A 22,497-nucleotide genomic window follows, 5' to 3' on the forward strand; every position below is an offset into this window, starting at 1 on the left:
GGGAAAAATTCCCAGAGATCCAAGGCTGGGGTTGGGAGTGGGGGAAGGGAGTCCCTCCCAGGACTGACAAGGGCCTCTGATCTGGGCTTGGGGTAGGAGAGTGGGCTGGGCCCAGGGGAATAAGGAGGCATCCAGAGTTTCCTTTTAGTTTTAGGATGCTCTCCCACTTTGCATAGGCTGCTGGATTCACCCTTAGCATCCCTAATGTGCAACTAACCAGAAGCTTGATTAGAAGTATGATAGAAAAATGCAGGAGATTTGGAGTCCACTTATCTGTCGGGTCTTAACCCTTCTGAGGTTCAGTTTTCTCATCTTAAAATGTACATAAAATTTACATAAGGTAAGGATTACACAAGATAATGCGGTTAAAGTGTCTAGTCCTGCATATATCAAGGATATTATTCATTCAGGCCTTGAGGATTATTAGCGGTAATCTTTCTCTTCCACCACATCTTCCACCCCTACCTGACCATTCTCTTTCTCACTTTGACTTACAGTCAATGTTCTGTATGACCATGAGAACGTCATTTCACTTTTCCATTGCTCCTTTTCCACCTCTGTAAAGTGGAAATGAGAACATTTCCACCTGCTTCAGGAACATTGAAAAAATAAAATAAAATTGAATTGAATTTTTTAAAAAGATAAATACAAGGAAGAAAAGAAAAAAAAAAGATAATGGGGATGAAAAGAGGTTGCAGACTAGAAAGTGTTACCCTCAGGTCACTTGATTTTATTGGCCAGATCTGGATTTCAGAAGCCATGCAGCCCAGCTAAAGCATAAGAATTATCTAGAGAAAGATCATGATCAGTAAGGCCCATAGCCCAGTGAGGTTGGGGGCAGTGGGGAGCTAGCAGTTTACCCACAACATCCTCCAAAAGATTTGTACAAAGTTATCATATCTGTCATGTTTATGTCTGCTCTGAACAGATCCTGGGAACAAAGACAGCCTGTTCACCATGCACACCCCAGTCCTTAAGCAGATCAGAGAACAGGACTGGAGCTGACCAAGATGGTTTCCTTGGTGATCTATGGAAGGTCTTAGGAGGTTCCCTCCACTAACATCCCCTTTCAGTATTGCAAAGGACTCCTCAGTGGGTCACAATGAAGGCAGCCATCAGTCACAGCAGAACAGAAGGAGCTCTTACCACTCATCTTGTCCAGCAGGTACAAAGCACTAGTCATGTGGGATCCACATCACAGAAAAGAACTTCAACCCAGGCCAACTGAGTCAAAAAATGGTGGGGAGTGCTGGATTTAGGCAGTTGAAAAAGTTCCATGGTTTATGCTGTAGTAGACCAGTCTTCTTGCTTATGGAAACTAGTCTTATGCCCACGCCACCCATATATTATTGATGGGGAAAGTGAAACTCAGAAGAACAGATTGTCCCAAGCCCAACTGATTAATGAGGGCTGCAAATTGAGGCAGAAATTTAGGCATCCCATACTATACAACCCCTTGGATTCTCAATGGATGTAATAAGACCTTCCTAGAAGGTCTTGCTACAAACACTCTCTGAACAATCTTGACCCTCTTCCTTCCATGAACAGTCCCTGGTAGACAATTCAATATCTATGAATTATTAACTCCCCTCCCAGGATCTTCTCTCTATTCTCTCTCATTAAATTGCTTTTATTTTGGCTTTGCTTGATTCATAAGGTACTGGGGTTACCAAACTGCTAATCTGGGAAGGGACCCCAGAGTGTTTTCCTATGTGTCTGTGGCAGTACTGTCTACAGTCTATAGCAGTTTCAAGCAGCTACTCTTTCAGGCTTTCTGGCTTGGGCATTACAATTGGGAAGAACTCAAGGGAGCCCACTGGCAGCTGTTAGAAGTCCTGGCTTATCAAGAGCCAAGGGTAAGTGCTAACCAGCCCCTGGGAAGTTCTCAAAATGTGAAAAGTGTGTTGGAGAGTTTACCAACACAGCATCAGACAGATGCAGGGCATGACTTGGATGAAGAACTTAAGTTTCCTCTACTTTACTTTCAGCTCTGGGTTCTGTTTCCCCAGTGGGTGACCCCCAGCCCCTGCCAACCTCCTTGCTTTCTCCCTTTCCCTTCAAGGGCAAACCCAACAACCATTGGTCACAGGCATGCTGCTGTGGAACAAACCACAAGAATGCACTTTCGTGACGAGGGAGGAGTCCTTGAACCCATTTATTAGCATTCAGCAAAAGAAATATATGTTGTAACAAATAGGCAATGCATCAAGATATCAGGTGTCAGTGAGAGCTAGGATTTGAGAGGTCATAACCCAGACAATTATGTGATGTCTCAGGGAGCAGGAAGGAGAAGCTAGGGCACATCCAGGACCATGCTCCCCATTCTACACTGGGAGAGAAAAAAGCTCTTGCACCTGGGGTGGCTATATATTGCAGTTACCAATTTCTTCTGTCTTCCAGCCATTTTATTTAATATGAGCTAAATATACATTCCTGGTTTCATCTCCACCCCATCCCCATATATAGCAGGGAAAATAAGCACCAATAATAACAAGAACAATAATTAAAGCCCCGTCTCTCAGTAGACCCAAGTCTCACACATATACATGCCATGTGGATTTTCTTCTTTGGAGTGACTGTAGGATAGGAAAGTGGGATTCGGGCCAGGAAGCCATTAACCCTGATAGTCACTGTTCCCCTTAATACCATTCATATGTGAACTGGAGCAGGACAAGGCAGGGGAAATGGATAGGGGGAGAGAAACTCCCAAAGCAGCAAAAGGGGTCAAGGAGTGCTCCAACATCTCTTCTGGGCAAATGTCAACTGAGTTCTTGGAAAGTCCCATGCAAGGGTTTCCCCAATGAGATAGCCAATTCATGGTGTTTGAAGCATCACTGCTATCTGTCTCCTCAGCTTCTCAGGGAAAGGGGGCATGATAGAAAATCCATGTCCTCCCCACTGGGTGGAGAATGTCCCAAAATGATCCTTTGGAGAAACTTGGCATGACAAATAGCACATGGGGAATCCTTTCAAAATGAAAGCACAAAATATAAAAAGGACATGGGGAGAGAGAGAAGGGAGAGAGGACAGATGGGTACTTCCAGACAGTCTACACATGGGGAAGGGGCAAGGCTCAAAAGAAAAAATAAAGTCATAAACATGTTATCTATCAGGTTCTCCATGCCTGAGACACCTGGCATTTGTCATAGTACCTGGGCATCTTTTGCTGTCCCTATTGTGAAGGGAGGGGACGGACAGTAAGATACATTGGAGTGAGGAGAGGGGAAAGAGGACCCTAGGCGGTTGAGATGCCAGCCCTCTGCACAAGCAGCAGCAATTTTTGTGTCATCTTTGTTTTGTTTAAAACTGTAAACAGCACCACTTAAAAATAAAATATATCAGAAAAGAACAATTGATATTGTTTTCCATGAATATAAAATTCAAACAATACAAAAATAGATAATTGAATATATGTGTGTATGTATGTATGTGTGTATGTATGTATGTATACATATGTATATACATACATACACACAGAACTTAGATGTAACATACACATGAGTAAACTTGAAATCTCCCTGCTAAATCCCCCATGCCTCCCTCTAGCAATTGGGCCCAGGGGCCGAGGGTGGGTGGGGTGGTGGCACTGGCAAGGGTGGGAAAGTTGCTGGCAACAGGAGAGGAACACATCCTGGGTGTAGGAAGCTACTTCCCTGCTTGGTATAGCATTGAGGAAGAAGAGAAAATCGTGTTTACCAAAGCCTTTGGCCCATGAGGCTTATGAACAGGTGTCCAAGTTGAGTGCCCCAAGGCAGGGCTTCCTTGAAGGTGCTAAAGCACTGAGAAACTGGTAGCCCTGAAAGAAGCCTGCTAGTTGGCCTTCTCTATCCATAGTCACTGGTTCCCCACGAACTGGTTTCCTCTGAGAATTCTCAAGAACAGAGCTGTCTGGCACTAGATAAGCCTACTGGGTAGCAAGATAACAGCAGACACCTCCTCTCAAACCATATCTTCCTTTGAAATCACATCCACAAGCATTATCCCAGTACCTTGCAATGCAGATATGGTGTTCATCTGGTCACAGCCTAAGATATGTGGGCTTGACATCAATACCTTTAGTAGTCTGAGGCATATCTGGTGCTAACCAAGCAAGCACTGGCTATCTTTGGGGGAGAGGACTCGAGATTAGTTGGCTCTCCCAGTGTCAGCCTGTGCAGCCATCAACACATGTCCCCAGCTAGATCTTCCTTTCTCTTTCAGGTTGCAAATAGTATTTAGCCATCAATTGCTTGGATATAGAGTGAGACTCAAAGGAGCCTGCTTCTGTAGCCATGCACCCTGACCATCCCTCTTTTGGTGGTGAGAATCCTGTCCTTGGGCTGGCAAGGACATTGAAAGAACTTGCAGACAGCAATGTTGTCCAAACCATGAGATGTTGCTCAGTTCTAGGCCCTGTATTTGACTTTCCAATGCCCATAAAAGTGTGTCAGGATGATCAATGACTATTCCGCTCAGGGGCAGCACCTCTCTTATGGCCCTCTTTTCACTGAGAGCAACCCTCTGCCCTTGGCCAAAGTCTGACCTTCTACTTTTTCTCTTCTCAGATAGGCTGGAGGTCCAGCAGGCTCTAGAGGCTGGTGATGGCTCTACTACCTGCTGTGGCTGGCACAGTCCACATGCAGATAGGAGCTTGACCTGTCCTGAAGGACAAGCAGAGAGAGAGGAGGCAAGGAGTGGGGTTTCCCCTGTTGTAAAGGCATTTGGTGTTTACTTCCTGCCAAACAGCCAGGCCTATATCAGCCCCACCCTCCCAGGGCCGCTTTTATAAGAGGCCAGATGGTTGGAATGTGGGTACTTCTCTCCTGGAATGCTGTGCTTGGGGTAAGGAGGGCCTTCCTCGTGCTCTTTCTTTCTCCAACTCCATGACTTACGTATTCTTCACAATGCAGATAGAGTTAGCCTGGAGAGTTAGTTTGGGTCCTTTGAACAGTGTTAGTGCCATGCAAACTCAGGTGTTACTTCCAGGGGCGAAGTTTTTATCAAATAGGTTTGCTCTTTGTGAGAAGGAGCACTGACAACCCCAATCTGAGAAATAGTGATAAAAACCAGCACAAATACATTCCCTGGCCAAGAGGATGTTTGCCATAAAATTTGCCCCCTTGACTCAGGGAGTCAACAGCCTCTGTTCCCAAGAGCGCTGCTAACCTCTTCTCATAACAGACATGGAGATAAATGGGATAAGGGACAGTGGCAGGGAGGCAAGGATTATAATTTGGGTCCACACATCCAGGCAAAAAATGTTCCATTTTCTATTTCCAATAAAGAAATGAAACCTGTGGATGGAGAAGTGAGTGTACTATTCATTCCATAAAGGACTGCAACTGCCATTGCAAATCAGAATCCTGAAGCTTGGCAGTGAGGGCAGGTCTTTCCTCTCAAGAAGGCTGGTCCTTTGAGGATGCTAAGGACTTGGTTAATTAGAAGATGAAAGCTCTTTAGAGAACCAGAACATCAGTCTAGATGTCTTTGGTATCCTGTCTCTTGGGAGTGCTAGCCTGGTGCCTCTGGAGCCTCTTTATAGCATGCAAGGGAAGGGGTGGGCAAGGATTAAGGGACTTTTTGCTTCTGGGGGAGAAACTATTTTCTCTTCTAAAAAACTGGGTTACCTTGAGCTCTGCAATATCTAAAAATCTCTCTTGCCAGCAGGGACAAATGGACCTCCCTCTCCTATCCTTCCCTGCAAACTGCAAAAATCCTGACCCCTATAGCCAAGGCTAATTTAGGCTGCTTCTCTTCCTGTGTCTCAATTAAAAGAATATGTTCCTTGTGATGAGATTATGAAAGTTTCTTTTAGAGTAAAAGAAAAATTCAAAAGTGTCCATAACTTAGACATCACAAGCTTAAGAGAGGAAGAAGGGAACAAATTTTATCATTCCACAACTCAAGTTTTATGGCAGTATCTACTCTAGAACTCTATTTTGTCTTCTGTTTGCAACTGAATGAATTTGTTCATTCCATTAAGGGGACAGCATTCTTGTCTTTAACCCAAGCGATGGCAGACCAGGTTAAAAGGCCCCCATCTGGTTACGATGCCAAAGTTCGCAGCAATAGGCAGTGAGACACATGCTACTTGATCCTCTCTAAGGAGAGCTAGCTGGGGTGAATATATTATAATCATCTGAGGTAATGAGACAGCTATGCCAAGACTGAAGGCAGTGGGGGTGGGGAGGATCCATACCATTACTTGACTTTGTTAACAGCAAACAAGCCCCCGTCCTCAAGTGGGAAGCAGTACAGACCTGGCTGCTCATCAGTGGCTCATTATTCATTGTATGTAGGGGCGTGGCAGGGGTACTAAGGGTTCACCCTGTGTCAAGGATGCATGCTATATATGTGTGTGTGTGTGTGTGTGTGTGTGTGTGTGTGTGTATATATATATATATGTATATATATATATATATATATAATCACTAACTGGGCAACTGGAATAGGCACAAAAGTACAGCATCCCAAATCCTGCATGGGTAACAAGAAACCCCAAAAGGAAAAGCTGGAGCAACAGAGCAGCAGCAGCCTTCTTGGGCAGAGTACTTAAGCCAAATGTAACCACAGATTGGCAGAAGAGGGAAGTGGGAAAACAAAGGCAAAATCTCACAGAAGCTTTCCTTGGCCAAAAGGATCTTCAAGTTAAATAGCAACCCCTATCCCCCCTCCCCTCTGCCCAACCCCTGATCCCCATTCACATGCTCACGCTCCATGCCCCCACTCCAGAACAGATGACAACTACTCAGCTAGCTTTCCATTCACAGCAGTGGAGGAGTAACTGGTGGGGAGGGGGAGAGAGGCACCTTGCTCAGCCATCTCCTTTGACAGGTCAAGGCTGGAAGCCCTGTAGTGAATGGTTTGAGGCTGTTGGGGCTCAGGCTGGATCCTGGGCAGCTTAGGGATGCCATAAGTGATGCCCACAGGCTTGGACTGGGACAGAGGACTGGGGCTGAAGCCTCCAGTACTAGAGGAGCAACTGGGCTCATCGACAGGCAGCAACATATCTTGGGGCCTGGCCCTCACACTCTGAGAGGCCTGTGGCTGCATGTTATAACAAGGGACCATGGGCAGGGGTAGGTGTGTAGGCCGAGATAGCTGAGGCCTGAATATCCCAGGTGCCCTTGGCTCTGGATCTGGTACTGACAGCAACATTGACATGGCCACAGGAGGTATGCAACAGGCTGTCTGCCCATATGGAGACTGGCCAGAAGACCCATCCACCTGGTTGGGACTTATCCAGGCAGGGCCTGGTCCCACTGGGAGAGCACAGGAAGCCCAGGCAGGCCAGTCATAGGCCCCTGGTGGTTCAGTATAAAGGGACAAAGGACTGTCTCGGCCCCATTCTTCTTCCTCCTCTTCATTTGAATCTTCCTGCTGAGGGTGAAGCTCATCAGACACTGTGTACCCCTGGGCAAGGTGGGAATTGGAGAGCTCCAGTTCCAAGGTTTCCGCAGTGTCCAGGGAGCGACTCCTTCTGTTGAGGGCCATAGCAGCAGGTGGAGGCCGAGGGTGCATGCCAGGCAGTCCCAAGTAGCGAGGGAGACTGCTCACACCCCAGGGCAGACCTTGATAGAATCGACTATGGTAGTTACTGAATGTGTGTTTCTGGTAGTAGCCTAGCTCAAAAGCTTCCAAGGAGGCTGCAAGGTCATCATTGTGGAACTCAGGATTCTCTTCACACTTGCCTTCCCCATCCTGTTCCACATCAGCAATATCAAAAGTAACCATAGGGGGCAGTTCAGGGAGGTTTTGAGTGAAGGACGAGTCAGAGTCAGAACTGCAGGACATGCTGGAGAAGATGTTCCCACTGCTGGTGAACTCCACAAGGGCCTGTGAGAAACTCACAGTGGCATTCCCTTCCTTTTCAACCTCTTCTTCCTCTGGCTCCTCAGGGGGTGAATAAGTAGGGTAGGCCCTCCTGGGAGATCCTCCAAAGCTTGCTTCTTGCATGTCTGGCTCAAACATAGCATCACTTTGGAAGAGCTGCATCAGACAGGTACTTTGATCTTTCTTGGAGCAGATGCCTTCAAAACGCTTCTCCAGAGGACGGAAGTCCCTCCAGTCTGGTTCACTGCTTGCAGTGGCAGGAAAAGCTGAGGTGGTTCTCCGATGGGAAGTCTGAGAGGCCCCTGAAACCCCTGCTACCAGGCCCATCACTGATGGGCCTAAGGGCCTCATCTGATATTCCATGATGGGCTTCTCTTGCCAGGCCTGAACCTCTTGGACTTGAGACTCTTGAGTATGGGCCTCTCGGGCCTGGACTTCCCTGGCATAGGCCCCTCGGGCTTGGGTCTCTCTGACATGAACTTCTTGGGCATGGGTCTCCCTGGCATGAGTTTCTTGGGTATAAGCCTCCCTGGTGTGAGCCTCTCGGGCACGTGCCTCCTGTGCCTCTCGGGCTTCAAGCTGCTCTCGCCGAAGCTCCCAATACAACAACTGTTTCTGGATGGTCACTAGCCGTTCTTCCTCTGTCTCCATTGCCCCAGGTGGCCGAGAGGAAGAAAAGGGCTCAAAGTTCAAGAAGGGGTTAAATATCTCAGAGCTGTGACCATGAAGGTCATAAAGACAGTCATCTACAGGTGGGGAGGTCTCAAGACTATCATCTGGTTCATAGAACTCATACAGGGCATCTCCACTGTAGCTGTCTCGGGGCAGACAATCCCTGTGGATAAGCCCCAAGGCCTCACCTGAATCATCCTCAAATCCAGGTGTTGTGGAGTCATAATAACCTTCATCACTATTTGGGGCAGACTCCTGCTGGTCACTCTGAGGAGTCAAAAGGTCCCCAGGGGCTAAGCCAGGATAAGATCGAATTGAGTCTAGAAGCATGTAGTCATGGTGGTCTGGGGATGTGATGGGATGGTAGCCCAAATTCAGATTGGACCTTGAGTACATCTGGGACCTTGCCCACCGATATTCTAAGTCATAATCCTCTTCCTCCTTGGCACCCTCTTCTCCCTCTTCTAATTCCAGCTCTTCCTCCTCTTCCTCCTCCTCTTCCTCCTCATCATCATCTGGCAAAGCCATCTCCTCCCCACCTCCTTGGTAGGTCACCAGGCAGGAACTTCTCTTGGTCCCATCTCGATTTGCCCTCTGGCCTCCAGAGGCCATGCTGTCTGTCATACTGTCCATGTCGTGCTCTGCTATAATGTCACCACAACCTGTCAGTGAGTCAAAACTTTTCAGGGATGTGACATCCCCAAACAAGAGGCTTAGTTGGTCCCCAACATGGCCATTTGGTGGATTTACCTCTTCTGCCTCTACTTTCTCTCCTGTTTCTGGACTGTGGTGCTCCTCTAGGCCACTGGATTCAGAGGCAGGCTTGGGCTGCAGAAGTGCTGAGGCATAGGCCTCCTTGGGTTTTTCTGGATCTTTACAGGCTGTCTTCTCAGTGACTGCTAGAGAAGGCTCTGGTACTAAAGTAAATTTCAGCCCAGTAGAATTTTGGGGTTTGGCATTTTCCTTTCTCGGGGCTTGGAGGATATCCTCAGTATGGGCCAGGATGGCTGAGTTCACGTGTTCCTGAGGCCTGGCTCTGGCCCCTTGAGGCCTCTTAGCACCTAGCTCACTTTGTTCAACCCCAGAGACCTTGCTTTTCCGGTGACGGCGGATACTGCTGAAAAAACCTTTCAGTCCTTTCTTTGGCTTGGGCACAGAAGGAGCCTTCTCAGCCCCAGCTTTCTCTGTGGCTCCAGCTGCAGATGTCTTACATCTGGAGCCAGTCTCCAAAACCCCATGGGCACTCTGGGAACTGGGAAGTTGGCAGGGTGATTCAGGCAAGGGTAAGGCAAAGCTGGTTCCTTCACTGACAATATCTTCAGGGCCACAAGCTGCTTCATTCAGGCCATTGTGGGTCTTGTTCTTGCTAAGATCCTTCTTGGAGAAGCTTTTGCCAGAACCTTTGCTTCGCCCCCCTCCAAAGAAACTAGGTAGGGTACAGATGCCCTTCTTGCCACCAAAAAGTTTCATGGCAGTTTTCCTCAGCCTACCTGGACCAGATGATGGTGGTTCTGATACTGTCCCTTCTGTTATCTCAGCTGCCTTGTTCTTGGCTCCTTTCTCTGCCCTTTGGTCCTGGGTGTCCATAGAGGCTACTGCTTCCTTGGCCTGAGAAGCTTCATCCTTTCCAGTCTCCATGGTGATGGGGAAAACTCAGGTATGTTCAGCTGAAAAAACAGCCTTCTGGCTTCCAAGCAGTGTTACATCATCAGTCAGGAAGCATCCCAGTTGGATCTAGAGGAGATGAGAGGGAAAAAAATAGAGTATACTGGTAAGCAAGCAGCCAGGCTGGGTTTGTTTTCACAGGTGTCTGTTATTTCAGACTTGAGAGGAACCAGAACCAGAAAGAAAGTAAAAGAAAATGTAGGGAAAACTTAATGCATTCCATATGGTTGGCTTGCTGAGCCAGCCTTCTCTGCGCCCCAAGGCAATAAAACCCCACATTAAAACAATAGACAGCCATCAGCCCTGCCCCTCATTGGGTTCATTCCCTTCAGGCCACCCTAGTCCTATAACACTGGCCAGGGGGATCTGCAGATGTGGGAAATACTCACTTGTGCTACTGACTACAGGAGGAATTATCAAATGGTTAAGGTAGGGGGAGGCAGGAAAGGCAGCAGGGAAGTCAGGTCTGATGACACAGAATTTTTAAAGATCATTTGACAAAATAGCCCATTGAGTCCTCACTGGTCTCTGCAGGACCCAGGCCTCAATTTCACATTGGTCTGGGTTCTCACTGACATTTTTTCCTGGGGCTAGAAAGAAAAGTATACCTGAAGTTTCACCTGTTCTCCATAGGCTCCCTAGATTGCCTACATGCACAGGCTCAGACCTTCAGAAGCCCAGAATAGGAACTTCACAGATCCATATTCCAGAGCTGCAATCCAGGATCTGCTTAAAAGTACTTGGTGGTTTTGAGGCAAGTCACTCTCTAGACTTCAGTATCTTTGGTCCAAGAGGCCTAGCAATACTTGCCCCTCATAATGGTTATGTGAAGGGTAGGTATAGGTCAGATTCTATTGACTGTTCTGCTGGGAAAAATTTTTAATGTGGCTCTTGGCAACTGGAACCCCATGTTCCACTTTAGAATTGTGAGGCAAACTATTTCTTCTCCACTGTCTTCATTATTTTGGCCCCCATCTAGCTCCCTGTCTAGAAAGGGAACTCCTTGAAGGCATAACTCCACATGATTCATGTTTCTAGCCTAGAAGTTAGGCTCTCAACAGCTATTAAATAAATAAACCTGGTACAAGGCATACCCTTCTGGTCTCCGAATCCTCCAAACATCCAAATGCCACAGAGATGGAATAAAAAGGACTATTCACCACCCACCCCAACACATGTCCTCCACCCCAAGTCTGATATATTCATTCTAGTGACTCCAGCTGGTTGACAGATGGATCAATGACCAGCCTGCTAAAACCTAATGACCTATCTCTGGAAAGTTCCTCACCACTGTGTCCCCTCTCTGTAGGATAGCCACTAGTAGACAGGGAGCTAGGGTAACGAAAGGAGGCAAAACAACTGCTAGGAACCCGAAAGAGACAGGTAAGCCCTGCTGGTGTCCCAGGAGTAGTTTGTCAGCACATCAACCTTATAATGTTTGCAACAGTAATAAGATTCACCTGCAGTGGAAGATTATGGACCAGCACTGGGGGTGGGGAGACTGGCAGCTTAACTAGTCCTGACCTAATTGGAGGAACCTTCCTGGAGCCCCTGATCCTGTCCTGCAAACATTAATTTTGTGCCTTGCACCTTGCTTGGCTTGACAGTTGAACTATCAGTGTGACCAGCCTTCCATCAGGAGCATTCTGCATAACTGAATATTAAACTTGGAGCAAGATAATGGCTGGTTATCCAGAAAATAAAAGAGAAAAGATATCACCTGATCCCTTCTCTGTAGAGATAAGTAATGTCATTTGCTCAGGTTAGGGTTTGTTTGTTTTTTTTTCCTGGATGACATATTTTTACATGATATTGTTCCAGCTCAGCTCCCCCTCCCCCACTAGAGTTATCCCTACAGTAAACACTACCACCATCACCCCAAAATACACAATCCTGCGCACACACACACAAAACCACTCAGAGTCCTCTCTCAGGGATAGGATGGGAATAGGGGCCCTATCATCTATCTGATAGATAATTAATTAATTAATAATAAATAAATAAATACAGAGATGTTTTTATTTCAACCCTGAAAATATTGACAGTGTTGTCATTTATGGTGCTAGACATGGGAGAGATTGGATAGCAGTAGTGGAGTTGTTTATGAAATTGTAGTCCCCTCTGTAGAATTTATGAAACCAACCTCTCCTGAACATTTGGTAAGTAATAGACATTGAGCTTAGTTTTGCAAGGTAGGCCAAGAAGGGAGAACCCCTAGCTAGTGCTTTCAGGGGGAATTCCTATATGTAGGATACAGCATAATGCAGGTCTTAAAGAAGATTTCCCCATCTTAAGATGCATGGTGGAATATTGTTCTTTATACCTAGCTATCATATCACAGGATAAATCTGAAAAGCAAAAATACACCCCCCAGGCTCAGAAAAGCTCCCTTGAGGAGAAGGCATTCAATCTAGGCCTTGTCAGACAGGAGTTAGTAGAAATGGCAATAATTTAGGGGAAGGGATGAGTGAGACTAGTAAATATGGCTGGGCATCAGGAAGACCAAGGGCCAAGAGAAAAACCTCACAGGCATAAACATCCTTGTGGACAGAAGGCTGAATTTCCCTGCTGGGTTTAGGGATGGAGTTCCCATGAATGGAGGGATTAGGCAAACTGAATCTTAAAGAGGGTTGCTTTCTAGAAACTTGATGCCCTGGCTAGAAGGCAGTTCCTATGGGCCTTCTCTTAACCTTGCTCCTGCGCTCCACTGGTGTAAAAGCCAGACCACTACTTTCTACATTGTCCCCCTCCCTGCTGCATGAATCTGCAGTGTGTTGTGGAAGGAGCCACAACACATGTTAGGGTTCCAGGCCATGTTAGGGGACCCTAAACAGGCCAAGGCACCCTTCTTAGGCTTGAAAACTTATGAAGATCACTAGAGTGGTATTAGAATTACATGATATAATGGACACCAAACACACTTTGTAAACTGTAAAGTGCAGTGCAAATGAGAAAGATCAAGATTACTGTTATTATTATCATCTTCCAAGTCAGATCCCAGTTTCTTAGAAAGTAGCAGACCATATGTAAAAGGCCACTTATTTGGGAAAGGCATTCACTGTGAGGAGCCCGAGGGACCAGCTGCCTTGGCCATTCTGAGGAAGAGCCAGGTGTGGGGGATTTTAAAAACAGGAGCATGGATTTATATAAAGTCCTCTGCTAAGGGTATTTTTAAAAGTATGTGTGTGGTGAGAGTGGGTGAACTAGGCAGGCATATCTCTGGACTGGGATTCTCTCCCCACAACTTCAGGCCTTCCTCCTAAGTAGAACCAGGGTCATCTTGGCTGGCAAGGACCAGCCTTGAAATTGCTGTCTCCCATTTCCCTACCTGTCTTTCCCAGGGCATGTACCTCCCTATAGCCACCCATAATGTCTATTATGTCTCCCCAAGGCAGCAGAACAGGAGGTGGCAGGGATCACCCATAGCTGGTATCCCCCTAGCCCAGCCCTATCTAGCTACCTCTGGCCCAGATCCCTTCTCCACTCCTTGCTACCCTACCTGGTCCCATTGCTGTCCTTCCCTAATGGGCTATGTGCCTTTATTTGGGACCACAGAATCAACTGGCCAGTAGAGTGAAGTGGGGCAGAAGGCAAAGAGGACGGCAAGGGACAGACTCTGTAACCCCTTCAGGTTGGAGCTGACTCCCCTCATGGTTCCTGCCAAGAAAGTGGTCCTGCTAAATGCAGGGCCCCTCAACCCTTGGGTTTCTCAACCCATGTGGCCAAATTTCTGGTGGACTGTTGGGTGGTCCCTGCTGTTTATTGCAGTTGCTTCTGTCATGACAGGGAGTGGGATATGGTCATCTCTGCTCCCAGGACCAGCCTCAGGTCATGCTGGGACCAGTAGAAGGCTGGCTGCTAGAGCAGAACTTGTTTTTCCTCCCTTCCTCTCAAAACACAAGCAGGAGACCAGACACAAACTTGCCCCAGGAATCCTTAGTGAGGAGGAAACAGCTGCAGCCTGAGACTTACATATTTTGCTCCCAGCTCAGCTTCCTGGGGCCAGTTCAGCCGACTTAGAGTTAAGGGAAGAAGTGTGTGGATTCATATAGTAGCTCCAGAGGCATGACCTTAACCAGTCATACTTCCCTAGACCTCCACCAAGCAGCTTTCCTGGGGGCAAGACTACTCTGTGCCCACCTTGTGCTTGCTATGGGGGCATGGTAACTAAGGAAGCAGTGCTAAGGATAGGAAGTCCTCCCCCCAACAAGAGTCAGACAGTTCTGCACTATAATCAGTTCTGCCTACCTGGGGGAAATCCAGCAATTTCCTTTAGTTTCCTCAACTGGAAAATGAGGCTATTGAGAGTGTCTATCTCTTAAAACCATTGTAAGGAACAAAACCAATGTATATATGTATACCGAATAAAATTCAGTATATAGCAGAGGCTCAAAAACATAGCAACTCCCTGATATGAGGACATGGAGAAGCAACATGGGGGGGTAGGGGGATAGGAGAAGAATAAATGAAACAAGATGGGATTGGGAGGGAGACAAACCATAAATGACTCTTAATCTCACAAAACAAACTGGGGGTTGCTGGGGGGAGGTGGGATTGGGAGAGGGGGAGCGGGCTATGGACATTGGGGAGGGGAGGCGAACCATAAGAGACTATGGACTCTGAAAAACAACCTGAGGGTTTTGAAGGGTCAGGGGTGGGAGGTTGGGGGAACAGGTGGTGGGTGATGGGGGGGCACATTTTGCATGGAGCACTGGGTGTTGTGCAAAAAGAATGAATACTGTTACGCTGAAAAAATTAATAAAAAGGGAAAAAAAAAAGCATAACAAGAGAAAAAAAAAACAAAAAAAAACATAGCAACTAATTTTTTAAAATATTTATTTCAACCCATAGTTGGACAATTTCCAGCAGCAAAACTCCTCTTTTTTTGTAAGTCACCAAAACTCCTTGGGCCTCAGTTGCCCCAAGTGGTAAATGAGGGTGACTATGTAGTTATCTCACAGGAGGCTTTAGCTGTTCTTTTAGCCAAACTTTGATGTTCAGGGACCTAAAATGTTGCCTCCAGTCAGCTAGTGGTTAGCAGCTCTGGATTATTTGGGAATTTCAACTAGCCAGGTTCTGTAGTCTAGGCCAGAAAGGTAAACAATTCAAATTCAGTTAAAGGTACCAACATCAAAAGAAGTGCAAATCAACAGACACCCTTCACCCAATGGGGCACTTACCAGGTTACAAAGCACTGCCCACTCCTTCACCTCCCATTTGCCATTCCCAGCAATCCACTAATCAGTCCTGTTAGGAGATGCAAACTCCTTGTCATCTTGTCACAGAAAAGGAAACTATCTAGACTTGGGAGAAGTCTTGGGTAAATTCACACAATGGGATGGTGACAGAGCTACACCAACCCCCAGGCTGCTGGAGTTCCCCTTCCAATGCCGTTTTGATGCACAGGGCTAACTCCCAATTGAAGGAGGAAGACTGAAAGCAAGGACTGTACAGGTTCCCCTCATACCTGAAAGCCATCATCTCACTCTCCCCTTGCACTCCTGTCCCAGCCAAGCTGAGCTTTCTCTGAAGCACTTCCAGTCCTCACTTGGCTGCCACTATTTTGGCCCCACCTAGCACATTCCAGAAAGCATGCTGACTTCAGAATACAAGGGCTGCCAATCCAGACTATGGCTGCTCCCCTCATCAGCAATTCCACCACCACCATTCCCAAATTGTGGATCACATCCCTTTACTTTCCTTTCCCTTGGGAGATAATTTTGAGGTGCCAAAAAAGGTTCAAACAGAAACTTGCCACTGGGGACAAAGATGTAGAATATGATGCTACTATTTAAAGGAAATGACCTACGAGATGATCTGGAACTGGAATCAATCATTTCTAAAGTCCACAGCCAAGGTCCACTCTCAAGACCATTTGTTCAGGACCTGAAGGAAGGGCTGCCTGGCTTGGCATCCTTTTGTGAAGCTATACAGACTTCTCTCGCAGAGGTATACCCAAGCTATCCCTGCAACCACATCTCCCCTAACTTGCAGCCTTACCATTAAGGAGCACCTCCTCTCAAGGCAGTATCCCATAACCTCTAGATGCAGCACACACCCCAAAATGGACCTCCTTTCCTTGGATCCCATTTCCCCACCACCATCTCCTCAAATGAGTTAACATACTCAGCCTAGGGACTATCTGTTCATCTCTCTCAAATGGGTCCTTTTTCATCTTATAGTCACTACATATAGCACAGAGCAGGAGCTCAAACAACACTGGTTCAACTGAAATCCAAATTCAGCTGGAGTTTGTCAGCCCAGAACTAAAATGCCAGCTTCATCCCTTACAAGTGGTGGGGTTTGAAAAACAGGCCTAACCTCTCTGAGACTCAAATACCTTATCTAGAAAATGAAGAAAATGCTACCTATCATGCAAGATCACTATAAGAATTAGAGATGATAAATGAAAAGGATAAATTGCTCCCTAGTTACTGAGCAGATGTTCAATAAAAGACCCTTGTGATAGGGCCTCTTGCAGTCAACTTCACTTTAGCTCCTCAGCTGCCAGTCCATGTCCTCTGAAGAGGACATAAGCCTCTTAGCTGAGCTCCTTCTGGTCCTACCCTGCCACAACACTGGAATCCCCCCTATTCTCCCCCCTTCTTCCATCTCCTCCTACACCCTTGCCAGATTCATTTTTACCATCTTGATTATAGTACATCACTCCTCTACTTACCAAATTATTCCACACCACCTACAGAATCAGGGTCAAACCCCTGAGGGGTCAAAGGGTCACACCCCTTTCCCTGGCCTTCAAGACTCACTCTCCCTGCAGGCCCCTTACAGGTTTCCTAGCCTCACTTCTCTACCCTTTAGCCCCAGATACATAGGGACTTCTCCAGTGTAGGAGGTATGGTCACCCAGGCATCACTTCCTCCTAGAAATTGGCTTTCCTGGTAAGACTTTTTGATGCCCCACTTTCTCCTGAGGCTGCTAAGGTTCCCTGCCCAGCTTACCTGGAATGATGGGGATTCTGGGAGCTAACCCATCTATTTGATACCCCCCTCTCAAGTTCCCAAACTTCCTTAGAGAAGAATATATCTGAGGTGGGTGTCATGCCTGCTTAGTAAGGCTTCTACTATGTCAATATGAAACCAGCAAGAGTGACATCAAAGACAGGCGCCACCTCCCCCCACCCAGTTCAGATGAAGAATAAGAGGATCTAACTCCAGGGAGACAGAGATGACAAGGCAGCTAAGGAAAGCCTGAAGAGGAACAGCTGGGCTAAATGAACAATGGAGACCCTGAACTTTCCCATGTATCCACTTCCCTATATATACCATACCCTATATAAGAGGCCAGGTAAGAAAACTGAGGCTTGGGAGGGGATCAGAATCAGGGTATCAGTGTACTTAGAGGAAGAAATCTTGAAAGGAGGGACAAGAGCTTTATGCTCCTGTGTAACCTTGAGCAAATCCCTTCCCTGTTAAGGGCCTCAGTTTCCCATTTAGAAATGGGACACTGAACTAGGGGTCTGCTTGCCCCAGGTTGTGTGAGAAGCTGGAAGAAGGGTAGTCCTGTGCCGTTTTCTAGTGGCTGCAGAAAGAGGAGGCATGATGGGGACATGTGATTTTGGGGGTCTTAGGCTTCAGTGGGAGGCCTGAATGCCTTAATGGTTGGGCTCAGTATACCACTGCACTGAGCCCAGCCTCACTCCTCATGCCTCCAACTAGAGAACACTGCCCAACACTTTCAAAATGCACTAGGCCTGGCCTGCAAATATTTCCTATATGTCCAGAGGAGAGGGAGAACAGAACTGGTCCTGGTCCAGCCCTCTCTCCTCTGAGCAGCAGGGAGGGCTGAGGAGTCCTGCCTGGAGAAGTCGGATTAGTATCTGCTTGGGGAAAAAAACAAACAAACAAACAAACAAAAACTGTAGGAGATGAAAGCACTGAAGGCTCTGCAATAAGAACTGCAGATCAAAGGGTCCAAAATGCCCCTGCAGCACCAGTATGCCTACATCTGCTGCCACCAAGGCCTCTCATATTATTCTTCATTGTCCATAATTATCCCCTAATCCCAAAAGAGGAGGTGTGGAGAAGCAATGCACCTTCACTCAGCGGGCACCTCCTCAGTGGTTTTGGTTACCTTAATTTTCTTCCTGGAGATACACTTACACATACACAGGTTTGAAAAATAAGACCAAGGAGATAAGAATAAGACCAAGGCAATTATTTAATTCAGAGAACAGAAGTTGGGAGTGGGGAGAGACAGTTTAATGCCCATGAAATCTTCAGGGGTTTGTTAAGCAGGAACAATGATAGCCAGCTGCCCTCAACCTCACCCTCCAACACACACACACACACACACACACGCATGCACACACACGTGCAAGCATACAAGGTTTATATAGAGCATGAGAGGCTCAGCTTAGCCCTGAGAAAGAACTTCCTAGCAGTGTGAGATATGTGGCCAGGGAATGAGTGACACAGGGAGGAAATGCCTCCTCTGGAGGCTTTATCTTTATCACCTAGTTTATCTGCCTGGATTGAATTAAGACAGGGGAACTGATGAAATAACACTGGGCATGCCCTCTTCTAGCCTCAAGTAGTCAATCTGAAAGCGAGGGGTCTGGAAGCCCCTTTTCCCTCTTTGTTTCTACAAGCAAGCCAGTGACCTGTCAGGTTTGCTGTTTTTTATTTACTTATTCCCCTGCACCAGCAGAGCAGGGCTGCCCCCACACCTGATACACACACTTTCAGCCAGTGTAAATGTAACAGTTTTTGAGGAATTGTTAACCCTTCCACTATACTAAGAGAGAATGACTTGACTTCCAACTTCTCCCAACTACCTCCCCTCCTTCAGAAACTTTCAGCCCCCAACAGGCTGCAGACTAAGACCAAGAAGCAAAATAGACATGAAAGAGAAAGTAGAGTTCTCCAGATGGGGCCCCCAACCTAAACCCAGCACCTCAGTCTTGAGGAATGGAAGAGGTGAGGAAGGTTAGAGATTGGTTAGTAAGATTTGTATTGAACAGAGGCCATTGGAGACAGTGGGATACAGTGTAAGAGCTCTTGCACAGGAGGCAGCAGTCCATCCCTAAATGCTGTGTGACCATAAGGAAGTCCCTGTTGCTTTCCAAGACTGTTTTTCCATCTTGTAAGCACAGGAGCCCAAATTGGTGCTCCCTGAAGGCCTGTCCAGTTGGAAGGATGGGGATCAGCAGAGGCCTGGAGAAATGCTTAGCCTCCACCACATTGGTATGTAGTCTCTAGGCACCCTCCTTCAATTTCACTCCCCCGAAAGGCTTAAACATGGTACAACTAACTTCCCTCCAGAGATAGCTGCCCCTCAGTTCTACATCCAAATCCAAAGGTGAATTCTTACAGTTCCACCTTATATCATGCTTTCCAATCTCGAAGACCCCTTTCTAAAATCCCATATTATTATGGCATACTTGTACCCACACATAGAAGTATTAAAACCTCCCAATTTTCCATTCTTCAATGGCTCCTTCTCCCATTCTCCCAAGATCAGATGCCCATTCCACAGCCTCGCATTTGAGAATCCCTACCACTGGGCACCAACCTCCTCTCTACCTTAAATCCAACAATCTCAACCAGAAAAGAATTGGTCACATCTCTCAGCCTGGCTGCCAACAACCCCCTTGCATTCCTAATTTTGCTTATGCCACTAACTATGCCTAGTCAAACCCCTCTACTTTCTGGAAGTTTCCAGGGTAATCACCCTGCATATACAGATTTCTCCTCTCTCTCCAGTTTGTCTCGAGGCTCATGAATTAGCAACCAAAGATATGTGTGTGTAGTCTGAGGTCTGGGTAGTACAGATCTTGAGCTTGTTGTTAAAGGGAGACATGATTTATTTTTTTTCTTGTGGTTGCAACCCATCACCCTTCTCCATTCTCACTGGGCATACTCAGTAAATATCTGAGCCTTGAGTATCATTTCTCTAAGCACTTTCATATGGATCAGGACAAGTGCAACTTGGAGAGATAAAGGTCTTCCTGAAAGCTCCATAAAGACAGCAAGTCTTTCTAGAGCATTCATGAACTGTTATGCATTGCTAGGCTTTGAGGGGGTTGTGGCTGAATTCAAGGTTTCATTTACCCCTTGGAGGGGTTCTGAAAGAACCTAGATATCCATGATATCAGGGAGACAAAGTAGAGGCAGGGAAACTTATAGTTTGCTTCCTATTATAATTTAAGCCTCCAAATAGCTAAGGGATGCAGGCAAGCCTGTAGGAGTTCTGAGCAAGAAGAGGTCATTATGGGTTGTAAGAGACAGGCAGAAAAGACACTCAGGAGAAGGTGGGCCCAGAGCTGGGACCTGAGAGGGAAAAGATTTTGCACAGTGTGGGTAAGTGGATTTGGGTGTGAGGAGGGGAGTTATACAGAGAAGATATAATAGGTGGCTGTTGGTTTGAGGCAGGGCGGAGAGCAGGTTCAGCCCTGAGCTGGAGATACCCAGCTGCAAATAGAGGGTTGGTTTCCTTTGGTGCCTGGTCAAAGTGGCAAGAAGTGACTATAGTGTATTATCTGCAGTGCTGGCTGGTGTCACAAAGGTCCTCAGCTAGCTTTCCCCCAAGTGAGGGATTTACTCCTCTCAAACACCCCGGTTTTGCAGCCCACAGGGTTCTCCACCCTTGGAGGCTGGTCAAAGGTCCAAGAAGAGCTTGCCAGGCCCCTTGGTCACTCCCTCTCTCCTGTTCTTTGGAAAGGCCTAGAGTTTATTGCCAGAGGCAAACCATGGTGCAGTGACTGAGCAGCGGTGGGTGGGGCTGAATGAGGGGAGCTGCACTGGGTAGGGGGGAGAGGGCTCTGCTAAATGCCCTCAGGTAGGGCAGGGAGTCCAATAGCACAGTGTCCTCCACCTAGCCCATGCCCATGACTATGTGACAGGCTGGCAAAGCCACAGAGGAAAATGTTTGTGTGTAGAAGGAGGCTCCCCTTGACCCTGTGGGCTGTGACAAGATGAGACTGACCAAACCAAGGTCAGCTCTTCAGGGCCAGTCCAGTTGCTACCTGGGCACCTGGACTGTGGAACGCATGGAGGGCACAGCCCCCTTCACCAGGGAGCTTGGGCAAAGTCCTGCAGTCAGGTGGTCACCAGTGTCAGAGGTGTCTGCAGTAGACAATGACAGCAGCTCAGCAGGCTGTGTATTTTAAGTAACTGCGAAGTTGGAAGGTTTGGCTGTCTCTGTAGCTCTCTCATACAGACCCAGAGGGTGCGTTCTCTACTACAATAATTGCTCCCTTGGCCTCTGACACAGAAATCCCACCCCCACCCCCACAGGATGCTTATCGCTATTTTTAAACGGGAGGCGGGAGAGAAAAAAGCGGCCAGAACTCTGCAAGGGGAGATGAGGCGAGGTGAGTGGGGACAAAGCGGCCTTGCAGATCTAACCCAAGTACTAGATTGAGCTGCAGCTCTAAACTAAGGTCCAGCAAGAACTCCGTTGCCAGCCCGCCTATCCGTGGGGGCCGGCGCCAGATGTGCCTGGAGGCCCAGGAGCAGGGTGTGCGGCTGGTTGGGGCCCACAAGGCCGAGGCTCCTAAGTGGGCAGCCCGCAGGCCCAACTCAGCTCCCTGAGAGAGGAGGCAGACAGTGTGGCTAGCCCAATCCATGTCAAAGCCAGTATCCATTGGGCCCAGGCCAGCGCGCGGGTTCCATCCGCACAGAGGATCAGGAGGTAGGGGATGCGCAGGGGAGGGAAGGGGAGGCAGCTGGGCCGCTGGCGTGAGCAATACTCACGTAACACAGCTGTTCCAGCTAATGTGCTACAACAAAGCTGTGGAGCTCCCGGCCTACACATGCACCGCTGGGGTGTTGGCTGGTGGCTCCCCTCCCGGGTCAGTGCGGTAGCACGTGCGGGCCCCATCCCCGCCTCCCCCGAGAGCCTGGAGGCATGGCCCAGGCTAGCCGGCTTGCCTGCCCGCCCTCTGTACCCCCTCCAGCCACGGTCGCCCGCGCCCAGGGGACTCTGCTTTGCCCCCTCACCAGCCAGTCCTCAATGCGGGTTCCCAGGGAGGAACGGAGAGCGGACTGGATGTCCACTGGCCCAGCCCTTGAAGCCCCTCTTCAGGCGGCCAGAGCGGAGCACGCGGGATTGTACCGGCCGGCCGGCAGGCGGCGGCTCCCGGCTGCGCACAACGCTTACCCCGCCGGGTCGGGTTTCCAGCCCGGTTATTGTCTGCTACGCCGCCCTGGCCGGGGCTTGAGCCTAGGCTGCTGAGGCTGAGATCGCCGCCACCGCTGCTCCTGCCGCCGCCGCCGCCACGGCTCCAGTCACCTCCTGCACTGGGTCCCCTTCCCCAGGCTTGGGGCAGCTCCCCCATTTCCCCTCCCCCTGGACTCCACAGCCACAGGGTGGGGCGTTGGAGACCTG

General features: G+C 48.1%; 1 protein-coding gene across 2 annotated transcripts; it reads right to left on the minus strand.

The window, feature by feature from the left end:
* Positions 1 to 1,670: 1,670 nt before the first annotated feature.
* AMER1 (APC membrane recruitment protein 1) lies at positions 1,671 to 22,414 on the minus strand. 2 transcript variants are annotated; one of them, XM_045996198.1, is made up of 2 exons: positions 22,270 to 22,414; positions 1,671 to 10,218 (listed from the first exon to the last, which is right to left on the minus strand). In XM_045996198.1, exon 2 carries the CDS (start codon positions 10,120 to 10,122, stop codon positions 6,724 to 6,726), a length of 3,399 nt encoding a protein of 1,132 aa, XP_045852154.1. In that variant the 5' UTR covers positions 10,123 to 10,218; positions 22,270 to 22,414; the 3' UTR covers positions 1,671 to 6,723. The 2 variants fall into 2 exon arrangements, with proteins under 2 accessions (XP_045852154.1, XP_045852155.1); XM_045996199.1 differs by lacking the exon at positions 22,270 to 22,414 and adding an exon at positions 22,110 to 22,243.
* Positions 22,415 to 22,497: the final 83 nt, after the last annotated feature.

Source organism: Meles meles, chromosome X (genome assembly GCF_922984935.1).
Source record: "Meles meles chromosome X, mMelMel3.1 paternal haplotype, whole genome shotgun sequence".
NCBI classification, from domain to species: domain Eukaryota; kingdom Metazoa; phylum Chordata; class Mammalia; order Carnivora; family Mustelidae; genus Meles; species Meles meles.